The 12793-nt window shown below is 36.5% G+C and overlaps 1 protein-coding gene across 1 annotated transcript; it reads right to left on the reverse strand.

The window, feature by feature from the left end:
* Positions 1-5685: 5685 nt before the first annotated feature.
* Positions 5686-7550, reverse strand: LOC116198695 (anthocyanidin 3-O-glucosyltransferase 5-like). The gene has a single exon (XM_031528919.1). It carries the CDS (start codon positions 7481-7483, stop codon positions 6020-6022), a length of 1464 nt encoding a protein of 487 aa, XP_031384779.1. The 5' UTR covers positions 7484-7550; the 3' UTR covers positions 5686-6019.
* Between the last annotated feature and the right edge of the window lie 5243 nt (positions 7551-12793).

Genomic DNA, 12793 nt, shown 5'->3' on the forward strand with positions numbered 1-12793 from the left:
TCTTAATATTAGGTATTGACAAATATATTGATGTATGAGAATATATATATATATATATATGTATGTATATATACATGAGAAAGTAAATGGAAAAATTATTATTAAAAAATTAATTTTGAAAATGGTTAGGGAAAAGTGTGAATGTAAAAGTATTATTAAATAGAAGTCTAAAAATGGTTAGAAAAATGTATGAGTGAGAAAGTATTATTAAATTAAAAAAAAAAGACAAAATCGTAATTATTATATTATTGAATTTGGAGAAGATTATAGTTGAATTGGGTAGAGTTGGACCTCTTTAAATATGTCCTTATTTTTCGGTGAAATGCAAGGGTATAGTACTAGCCTGTGATTGCTAAGTCCATGGGATGGTGGTGATGGGTGGGTGGATCTTTTTTGCTCGTAGCCACCATCCCCTCTTTTGTTTTTATATTTCTTACAAAAATATATATTAATTTTTTTTTCATTTTAGTGTAAACTACGAACTTAAATTGATTACCAGGTTGAGTACTCTATTTTTATTTATGTCCTTAAAAATATCCTAATTTTCCGGTAAAATGCAAGGGTGCAGTACTAGCCTATGACTGCTAGTTCTTGCTTGAACAATGATTTTGTCATTGCTATGAGATGTTTCATCAAAATTCGAACCCTCTCCTGGAACTAAAATTTGTTACTTCAAATTAGTGAGACTATTCAAGACCTATTAGTAGGTAAAAATATTAGCTTGACGCCACTTAAAATATTAATTATTATATTTTTTGGTGGTCACGTATCAATTAGTATAATCTTTTAAAAAATTTAGATCATTTACTAGCAATTAAGAGTTCCTAATTTCTACATATAAGTAGTTTTATTATTAGTTTCACTTATATTCTGCGTCGTTTATCAGATAAACTAATATTAATAAACATAATATTGACCAACTTTTTTTTTTCAACCGCCGCATCTCGCGAGTAAATCCTAGTAATGGATAAGGTTCCATTACCTAAAAGACTTGGGAGAAATTATCTAGAAGTGAAATAGTTAAAATAATAACAATAGTGCGTTGAATATTAATAATCATTTAATCATTTCGATTAGTATCAACAAACATTACGAGATAAGCACTTGACAGGGAGACCACTATAGTTCCGTGTACAATTAGCTCAATCCTCCTTTCATGCCCGGTGGCATATACATGTATATTAATTAATGGAGTTGTTGAGATAAGATTGACTTCCCATATTAATTACCTATTGGATTGGAAATTACGTTTCATCCTAGATCATTTCATGTGGGATCATTTTTGATCTCATGTAACTATCATATCAGCTTTATTGTATTGTCTATGATAAGAAACTGTTGAAAGAGACCAGAAAAGGGGATCGATAATATTTGATATAGTTCTTGCACGGTAGCTATGCCTGATGCGGTTTTCGTTTCTTTAATTTATCAAAGTCCAAAAGCTGATTAAACAAGTCGCGCGAGTGTCCCCAACTAGTCTAACATAAAATAAGCAGAGTGTCCTTTTGAATTGGGGAGGTACCATGATTTAATTGTGATTTAAGAGGCACAATTGCTAGCAGTAAGTGCGAAAATACTTTAGTGAATATCTTATAAAAATTCAATTTAAAAGGACACTCTGCTTATTTTATATTAGACTAGTTTGGGACGTGTGTTGCACGTGTTTAGTCTCCAGAAGAGTCCTGCTATGATGTACATATTGCAGGTAAATGTATAATCCACGAATAACAAAGAGAGTTTATTCTACTCCAATTTTTTGTTTTTTTTTTATGGATTAGTTCTACTCCAATTTGTTGCATTACAGCAATGGCTATAATTAAATAAGTATTCTGGTGGAATGTATTCTTATGGCAATAGAACTTATTTTATTTATGAGATAAATAATCTCCTCTGAAATTACGATATATCTGCAATAGATTTATAAAAAAGCCAATATCAAATGCCCCTTTGTCAATACATTATACTACTGCAGATTCAGACCTATTTATCAGTTCCTTAGATACTATTTTCCTACCATGTTAAAGTGCTTTTGATAACTAATAAGTCTCTCTTTTAAGTACTATAATAAGGATATCATCTATAAGACTGAATATGAGATAAGACGCGCTCAATCTTCCAGGAAGAATTACCTCTCTTCTTATTTAGTAATTCCATGAAAAACTATTGAATACGGTCTACCTCCTGCATCCATGCTCACAAAACAACCTGCTTCGACAATGCAAATAAAGGAACCATAAAGACCATTTAAAACTTAAAGGATCATACCCGAGAGAATTAAGAAAATAATATGAAGATGTGTGACGCTCTTGTTTCCTCCATATGCAATGGAGAAGTAAATCAGCTATCATAGGCTAACTTATGTTAGGGGCATCACCGTGGAATGTGGAAAGAATTATATTCTAAATTGATTAATAAGCAAACTAAAGTTCACAAATACATATAAGAAGCTGTAAAGTAAATAAATAAATGAAAATAAGAATGATACCTCCTCATTTTTTTCTTTTTCTTAAGAGATGTCAATGAGTTTAGTATAAAGATGACAAATAAAGCAAAATAAAGAAGCATACAAGTCCCACACCGGCGAGAATTGAAATCAGGACCTCATGGCTCCGAGTTGGCGCCCTGTGGCAGGGCACTAAGACCCTTTAATCAGTGATACCAACTCATTTACTATCCATAAGCAGTCTCCTAAAGACTCTAATCCATTCTAACCAACTTACGGCATAAATAAATAAATAAAAATTCAACTATTTACGGAAGTACCATTTAATTGTGAACTAATTTGATTAGTTAATATTCTTTATGAGGCAGTGTGGCTTATCACTGTACTTTTTAAAACCAAACCAAAAACAAAAAATCCGATGTACTGATCTCTAGGTTCAAAGATTCAACCAAGAGAGTTAGCCTGTAACTTTGCTTCTAAACAATTTACAAAGTATTGGAAAGTATTTGATTTAAAAAGTTAGATATGTGAAAAACACTTTCAAGCAGGTCAACAAATTTAGATAGAGATTAAAAACAGTGTCGTTGCGGTAAAGATACAGACCAAAAAGGGTCATGTTCCATCTCAGGATGTCAAACCATATTGTCGTAGCCATTTTCTAAAGCTATATATGTCTTCTAGCAAAATAAATGATTGTATATATATATATATATATATATATGTTTGTTTATATTTTGTTAATACACAAATAGTAATGCAAATAGAAGAATAACAACACACAACACTTTTATGTGAGACTTTACCATTATGCCGAGCAAACATTGCCAAGGCCTTTTCCTTTTTCTTATTATTCAGGCATAAAGGGTCAGACAACAACTTCTTTTGCACCCAAAACTACGTTATTTTGCCTCTATAAAAGAAAAAATATTTGATCAGAAAACATTGAAAGGAATCGAGTGATACAGATGAAGAAAAATAACAGAAGAAGTTCATCCACAATTAAAAAAAGATAGATCCAACAAAAAATAAGGGAAAAAGATAGGTATCCTGACCAAAGTGGGAGAGCTTTATCTCTTAATGGACCGACCCGACTCGACTGGATTAATATGGAGTCTATTGAGTTTCCAGATACCATAGTACACACTGAAAAAAAAAAAGGATAGACATCTTGACCCATTAGCCAGACTTTAAATCAAATCGGAAATAAGGAATTGAAGGAAATATATCATGTAAGAATCTACGTCCCAGATAAGTGCACTCTACGTAAATTACACTGAACATTAGAGTAGGAAGGAGCAGGAAAATTAAAATGGAAATGAATAAAAAAAAAAAAGAAGAAGAAATCCGCCTACTTTACTCCATATTATAGTGAAGTGAGAGTAGTTATGTATAGTATGACATTGTAATTGCAAATAGAAAGTGAAGAACAAGGGAGTAAAAGAATAATAAAGCGGGCCAACAGGAGGAGGGAAAAATAGGGTCCAAGAACTTTAAACTCATCTTTTTGCAAAGATGGACAAACAAGTGGGGAAAAAAAGAAGAAGCAAGATAATAAAAACAGTAATAGTTGCAAATATTGAGATTAAGTAGATAGGGAGATGATGAATGAATTTTCAGTGGAGGCACTTATCAAGAGTAGAAATTTCATTTTTTGTAACAACTATTCTGAAATTTATAATTAAGCTAATAATTACAATATGGGAAAGAAAAGGCAAGGCTATTAATAGGTTAATCGGCCAAAAAAGAAAAAAAGAAAACAAAAAGTTGATTGCTCAAAGCTAAACAAACATAAAAAATGAAGTGAAGTAGTAATGAACAAAGGGCATCTATGATGGTAAATTTGCCTTGGTGCTCCATCTTTTCTTCTGTGGATCCTTGGAGCACCTTTCGAGACGACATGACTTGCAAGAAGCAACAATGGTAAAAACCAATATCTGAAGCAGAAGGTTATATGATATGTCCGAAATGAAAATATGATTACTAAGGATTCGTAAGAATGAGTCCTTAGGGGAATATCGAGGTTTTCAGACAAAATGAATCCCTTTCACATTGTGCTGAACTATTTAATAGACAGGATTTGTCAATGGTTCTATACCCCTTTGGTAGGAACGTCCAGAGCATGTATGCCCTTTAACAATGGGACCCCTCATTTTGTCGAACATGGGGTGGGAGCAAAATGCATGGAGGGTAAAGAGGTTGCAGGCTGATGAATAAAGGGTATTTGACAAAGGAAGATGGAACATGTACAACTTCTATGATCAGTTGAAAGCAATACAGAGTGCCCGCCTTAACCGGGGACCAGCAATGGAGAGAACAAAGCGTGGAGTGGCCGCAAAATTTACCATAAAATTCATCAAATACGTTTGCTAAGCTGATGTCATTGGGAAAATAGAGTTTGAGCTCTTACAGGAAAGCCCAACGTCTGCGTGAGCGAATGGGCTCGGAACAGCGGCTGTAACGGTTTGAGGGGGCTGGAATGGGAAGGAAGAGGGACAATCACAGAGACAATGCAGAGTGGACGGAAAGTAGGAATTGTATAACGAGAGCGAGAGAGAGAGAAGGAAGAAGGGGAAGGAGGGGGGAGGAAAATGTACTGAACGGCGGGAGCAATTCTTGGAGGGGAGTGCTTTGGAGAAGGCATCGTCGTCGTGACGTTTGGCGGTTGGACGGCGGACAGTGACCGGAGATGTATTGAGGGTTTGGAATTGGAATTAAGAAACACCACTGGCAGGATTTATTGGAATAGAGGAGGCACAATTGAAGAGAGGCAAGATTGGAGTTCCTATGGGTAAAAATACACCATTAAGCTTCACATTTTTTTTTTTTATATAGGTATAGATATAGATAGATTGGTCTTCCCCGAACTAGAACAAGAGAAAACCCGGCCCGTGTAATGAATATATAGCACGACCTTAGATGATTACAGGCAGAAGATGCTCAGGCCAATGGCCCATATAATTAAAGTATTAAACAAAGCTCATGGAGAAACGAGGAAATTAAACAAATTTAACCATCAAACTGGTCATGTTGGGCCCCTTGCCGAACATAAATATGACGGAATAGCCAAATTTCTGTCCTTTTCTGACAATAAATTAATAAAATCACACGCAACTAGTACTATGTAGAGTACTGATCAAACTGATAATTTTCTCTTTAAGAATAAAAGTTATCCTTAATTGTTATAACTTGTCTGTCCAAAATCAAAATTATCTCGACATTGAGGTGCCTAATTCAACACGACGAGACGAAAGAATTTCATTGGTTTGGCATAATTAAGAATGTAGTTAGGCTGCAACATATATCCGTAGCATATTCAGTTTTTCACGTCCTATAATGCTGGAAGACCACATGGGATAGTTTTCACATAATCAGGTATTCAAAACACATGATACTGACTCCGGTAAACATCCTGAACAGAGAAAATATAGTTCAATCAGCTTTTGTTTAACAAGGATACTGACGGTGCCATTCACATTGCACTGCGTCCCCGAGTCCCCAATCTCAGTTGTACAGCCCCGATTGCGCGTGGGTCGTTCATCCGAGAGCTAGCAAGCTGGACCTTCAACTTCTCCAAGTCTATTTTTTGGTTGGTTCTTCTAGCAGCCTGGCCTTACAATCCTCCCTTAGTTTCCAAAGACATTCGTATGAAGAGCCGCCTTTGCACAAGGCCTCTTGTGAACTCTTCTGGAGCTCCTTCACCTTCTTCCTAGCGGCATTGCCTTCTTCGTCGACCATGATTCTCCTCACCAAGCATCGAATCTCCTCCCTTCCAACCGTCTTCTTCGAAGGCAGCACCTTCGGGCAGATGGCCACCCCGATCTCTTCTGCTAGCAACGTCGCGTTCATCCTCTGCTCAGCGTACAACGGCCAAGCTATCATGGGCACCCCGTTCACAATGCTCTCCAAGGTTGAGCTCCAGCCACAGTGAGACAGGAACCCTCCGACCGCCCGGTGGGCTAGGATGTTTACCTGCGGGGCCCAGTGTGGAATTAGTAGCCCGATTCCCTGGGTGCGCCCGACGAACCCGTCTGGTAGGAAACTCAACATGTCTGTCGATCCATTTCCTGAGTCGAAGAATGACCCGTCGCCGGATTTTATGGTAGGTGCGCGCAATACCCAGATAAATCTTTGTCGACTCAACTCCAATCCCCAAGCCAGCTCAGTCAACTGATCCGCCGACAGGGTTCCGCCACTCCCGAACGACACAAAGATTACTGACTCACTCGGCTGCCTATCAAGCCAGTCGAATAGCTCACGAGTATTGGGACCGACTGGTTCAAGAGGCCTGATTAACGGCCCAACCGGGTATATTGGCACTCTAGCAATCCGGCCCAATAGCCGTTCATCTCTCAGCGCTGCGAGCGTCTGGGGTTGCAAATCCTCCCAGATATTCAACAAAATCCCATCTCCCATTGGCAACTCGGTCGCCATCCTGAGGTACTCGCGATACTGCTGATTGGAACGATCAAGCATGGGGTCGACCACGTCCTCAGGACGAACCACTCTGCAACCGGGGATCTCCAATGGCATGGGTTGGTCCACATATTCCCCCTCCACCAACTTATCCAAAGTTGGACTGTATAACTTCAAAGCCAAGAACCATGCATTGCTCGCTACGTACACAAACTTAGGGATCCTCAATTCATCCCCTATGATGAAATGCTCAGTCGAAAACAAATCGAGTATGAGCACGTCCGGACAAACTGCTAGGGCAGATAGCGCCGCCTTGAAAGCAGGCCGGGCCTCGCGCATCATCACACACAGCCTGGCGACGACTGTGGCGTCAGGGTCCACGAGGCCCGAGATGTCCACCGGTGGCAGCTGGATGAGGTCGAAGAGTTTTGGGTTCATCATGGCGGCTTCAATGATCTTGGACTCAGAGGCGGGGAGCTGGGAGGCGGCACCGGCCACGAAGACGGTGACGTAGAAGCTATGGTGAGCAACCAGACGCTTTCCAAGCTCGATGATCGGGATGATGTGGCCCATCCCGGGGCTCGACAGGAGGACAGCATGCAGCTTTCTGCTTTCCGGAGTTTCCATCTGGGAAGGAGAAACAGTCTTTGAGAAAGAAAGAAATGGAGAGATGATATATACATATACATACACACACATATATATATATAGCTAAAAGATTGGGGAAGTCCTAAAACTGGGGGGAAGTTACTAAAGTATAATTTGGCTCAACTAAGTCCTAAACTTTTAGTCCGTTAAACATTTTTAGTCTGGCCCCAGTGATGGCCCATATTTTAAAAGACTTCAGCTGTTATGAGAAAATAATATTTCTATGATATAGTTTTCCTTAATTAGATATTATTTCCTATATTAGCTTGAGTCAGCAATCTTAAGTTTCCTATTTCAGATTATTGCATGACTCTATTTTAGGAAAGTAATCTAGAAGATATCAGATATTAGTTTCCTATATTATTAGGTGTCAGTTTCCTATTCTAGAGTCAATAGAGGTGTATTCTCTCTATATAAATATGCACCTTATTGTAAGAGAAGAACACAGACTTTGATGAATATTTGAATGAAATTGCCTAGAGCGTTTCCTCTATTTTCTTATCTAAACAAGTCCTTTGTTTAGTGGCGAAAACCCCGATTCTTATCGTTCATCCTTGAGCGTGGCGAATCAACCCGACTTTTCTTACTCGTGACGAGTCATCTTATCGAGTGAGTTTTGTTGGTTCTACCCTCCACCCTTCTTTCTTATCAAATTCTGGTTCGTGAGCCTATCACACACCTTCTCATTCAACCCGTTAATTTGCCCTTCTTCGATCATGTTATTTCTCTCATCAACAATTGCATGCCCGAGAAGTGAATAGAACGTCCTTGAAGACAGTTATGGCCCATGCTAGAGGAAAATTTATTTCCAGTATGATTCTTTTTATGTACATAAAATTAACTTTCCATGAATTAATTGAGAAGTAAGGGTTAGATGTTTTCATTAAGTGTCGAATTGCGGAATATATTTCTCTATATTCTAGGAATTCTGGAAAATTATTGAATTGATTTGAAAGGTAGAGATATTTGTCATATATATGAGTCTTCAAATATTTGCAAACCACATTGTCTTTTGCTTTTTCATTTCGATGATACTATTTATTTTCGGATCCATATTATCTTCATATCGAGGTAGATCTTATATTCTGTGTTTTGGAGCTGGCGAAAGTGGCTTCAATTTTGGCACCGTCATGTAATGCTAGTTAAGAAAAAAAAGAAAGTTTTGTGTATATAATAGTTATGCACGTGCAAGGAGTAGGCGAAATTTTCTTTTCTAATCCTTATATTTTAATAATCAGTCGATTGCTCTATGTATATATATATATATATATATATATGTACGTTGTGTCTTTCTTCTTGGATAATAATTTATGCAACATACTTATATACATACACGCGTGAAGTATGTCGTCCTTCTACTATTTTCACAAGTAAAACTCGGGGTGCAGTGCAGTAATGCACGTCTTAGTTTGATAATCAAAAGATTTCAAGTTGAATACTTGTTCTGAAACTTTTAGTGTTCATTTTTTAACAATTAAGATTGATACTTAATTATACTATATTTATGAGTCTTTTTTATAATTGAAAAAAATTTCATTTATTTTAATAAAGTATTTTTTTGAATTTGCTATTATGGTTACGCAGATTTTTTATTTTATTTTTCCCTATTTCTAAATTTTCTGGATACATTGTGAGAAGCATGCTATTTCTTGAGGACAAATTGTTTAAATGAATATTACTTATGAGCCATGAGGGGCTCTTCGAATTTCGCTTACGGAAAAAAATCTGATTTTAAACCGATTTAAATTCAATTCGCCAAAATAGAAAAGGACATGTCATTTGATTCTACTTCTCTGTCCACGATATCAATTTAAAGATAATAGTTTAAATTAGCCAAAATATTTCATACATTTCAAAAAACTCATATTTGCTTACATTTTATCTGCTTAAGAATTTTGTCTTTTCACGCTCTAAGTTAGGTCAAATCAAGAAAAAAAAATGTTTAAAATCATCATGTATTGGTTCAAGCAGTTCGATACTTATTCTCATTAAGTAGGTCTCGGATTCGAGACTCGTGAATGAAGAAAAATTATATTGGAAAAGGTTTGTTTATTTAGTGGACTGACTCGACTTGAATTGGATTAGTTAGAACCTTTTAAGCTTTTAGATAATAAGGTACGTACTAAAAAGAAAGTTTAAAAGAATTTTGCCTAAAAAAAAGTTTAAAAATTGAAAGAAGAAAGAAAAGAATTGTTAATTCACCAAAAAAAAAACAGAATTTTATGTTGAAAATTTGAAGGAAAAAAAAGAGTTATCCATCAAATCTCATCTGGCCTATCTCCTACTATAATTGCCTCAAAAGGTCCAATAATGTATGTATGTCGGATTTTCTGAACCAAATCCCACCCTACACTATAGTTTTTTTACTCCTGTCAAATCTCTCTCTCTCTCTCTCTCTCTCTCACACACACACACACACACACATTCTAAGGTGAATCTTTTACATTTGAAAATCGATACATTAAATACAGTTGAGCAAGCCACTGCTACATCCATTTCATTAGCGATTGATGATCTACCTCGTCAACTAAGACTAAGAATATCTCGCGATTTAAAGAAATAAAAACCGCCTCTCACGGCTTCTTTAATCAGTTCAGGCTTTTGGACTTTGAAAAATTAAAGAAATGAAAACCGCAGCAGGCATAGCTACCGCGCAAGAACTATATCAAAGATTATTGGTCCCTTTTTCTGGTCTCTTTCAACAGCATCTTACCATAGACAATACAATAAAATTGATATGACAGTTACATCAGATCGAAAATGATCCTGGATGAAACGTAGAACTTTCCAATCCAATAGGTAATTTACATGGGAATTCAATCTCATCTCGACAACTCCATTAATCAATATACATGTATATACCAGCGGGCATGAAAGGAGGATTGAGCTAATTGTACACGGAACTATAGTGGTCTCCCTGTCGAGTGCTTATTTCATAATGTCTGTTGATATTAATCGAAATGATTAAGATGAATGAATTATTGATATTCAACGCACTATTGTTATTATTTTAACTATTTCACTTCTAGATAATTTCTCCCAAGTCTGATTACGTACTCGCAACTACTCTGTCAATTTCTTTTAAGAGATAAAGCACACTGTTCACTTGGACTTATCTCTGGAGATGGTCGTTTATAGAAGAATAATAAGTAGCTCAAAGTAATTTTGCAAATTGGAAATTGGGTCACTTACTTTCATCCATATTCTACTTCGATTCCCTTATGTTATCATCATAAACTACATTCTAATGAGCCAACCGTGATGTTATTTTTAAGTTCAACTGATATGATCAATCAAGTTATATTAGGAGACGGGGAAGGAAAAGGGGCATGGGGTGGAATCTAGCCCAAAACCCTAAGCAACGGAGTCGTGTCATTGTACTGATTCTGCGCGAGCTCAAAATATAACTCCTTGATATAATTGCAGAGAATATTATAATAATCGTCCATGCCCTAAAGTGGTCCACTTTAGATAGAAAACCTTCTTTCCGGTCGAGTGATTTTGCAAATCCTCTCCTCCTTGAATATAATATAATTGGAATTTCATAAGTTACCTTATGTTTAAACTTTCAAAATGAGATGTACATGCAGGGCAATGTCTTAGAATTATTAAGCTGCAGTACCAACATGACTTGGTGTAGGTGTTTTAACACCTTTTTTTTTTTAATGATTGTCTCGAGTTCAAAATTTCTGAAGGAAAAAAAATTCATAATTTGAAGAGTCTTATTTCTTAATGGGCTGACCTGGAACCTGAATCAGTTGTGTTCTATTGGACTTTCATATATTCGGAGAGCAATGATCATGCAAATTGGATGATTGGCTATAAGTGCTCGTTGCAGTTATTTCTGGCAATCACACTTTTTCGCCCTTTCCTCCTTCCGGCGTGAGATGTCGGCTTCGCTATGACGATTTCATAGGACTTCCTTAGCAATGTTATTGTGTTTCTTAATTTCCTTAGGCTTGAGTCTCATTTTCCAAAAAAAAAAAACAAGAAAAAAAAATTTGGTGTACGATTGGAAGGTTAAAAACCTAAAAGTCAAATTTTTCAATATAAAATTTCGATGAGTTTGAGTTAATTACCAGTAAAAACCTATTAATAAATGACATTGAGGTCGCGTGGATGTTCTTCTTTGGTCTTGCGGAAAGGGGTTAATTTACTCCAATTAATATCATGACCGGAAAAAGAAAAACCTATTGAGTTCAATTGATTACCAATAAAAACCTATTAATAAATTGTGAGACATATATCAAAAAAAGGTATAGCGTAGTGCTCTCATCTGTCGATCTAGAGGTCGCATATTCGATATCTAGTGGAACTATCGATATCCCTTTATTAGCTATTTAAAAATTTTCTTTTATTGTATTAGGCCTTAGGCCTCCTTTGTCACAGAGAAAAAAAAAATTGTGAGATATAACATCAAAGGGTTACTCTCCCTTTCAACAAATATTACGTATAAGACTCGAACTTATATTCTCCTTTTGATGGGTTGAAATTGCTTGCAGAAGAAGAAAAATAAAATAACTATTAGTAAAATGGCATTGATGCCTCGCGAATGTTTTTCGTCTTTGGTTTTCTTTTGCTTTCTTGTTTTTCGTCTTGGTGTTCTTCTTAAAAAAGAAAGATTAGGTGAAAGGGATTAATTAAATTCAAGCAATATTATCACAGGAAAAATAAATAAGGGGTTGTGCCAGAAAGTCTCTATTTTATGAATCCAACCTCGAATTGAAGGACGTTCAGCTCCGAGACAAAGCTGGCCTACCGGGGTCCAAATGTGGTCCAATTGATTGGTTTTGGATCTTAGAGCTGGACCCTGCAGGATGCGGCCGGCTTTAAGAATACATTCGAATATCGGGCAGTGTGTCTGTGACCAGAAAGGTTTTAGTTGATGCCAGCATGCGCATATTAATCCATCTCTCTACCACACGTTGCACGAACCCAGCAAGTGGGTGTCCAACTCGCATATGTTAAGGAGACAGGGGTTGGTTTTACCCCTGTGATCCATCACCATCAGTCGTTTTCTGCCGTACGTCGTCGTTGTTTTTTCGCATGCTTCTTCATAGTTCTGTCGATTGGATTCCTTCAGAAGAACGATGAAGTTGGTCCGTCGGTTCATGTTCGGAAAACCCAAGATGCGATTATTTAATTACAACTTACGCGGACATCTTCTAGATCAACATATTAAACAACACGTACTTGATATTATTTTCGGATCATACTCCGAGTATGTATAAATATATAAATATATATATATATATACACATACATATACCTTTATTATTAAAAGATGGA

The sequence above is a fragment of the Punica granatum genome, chromosome 3, assembly GCF_007655135.1.
Source record: "Punica granatum isolate Tunisia-2019 chromosome 3, ASM765513v2, whole genome shotgun sequence".
In the NCBI taxonomy this organism is placed as follows: Eukaryota; Viridiplantae; Streptophyta; class Magnoliopsida; order Myrtales; family Lythraceae; genus Punica; species Punica granatum.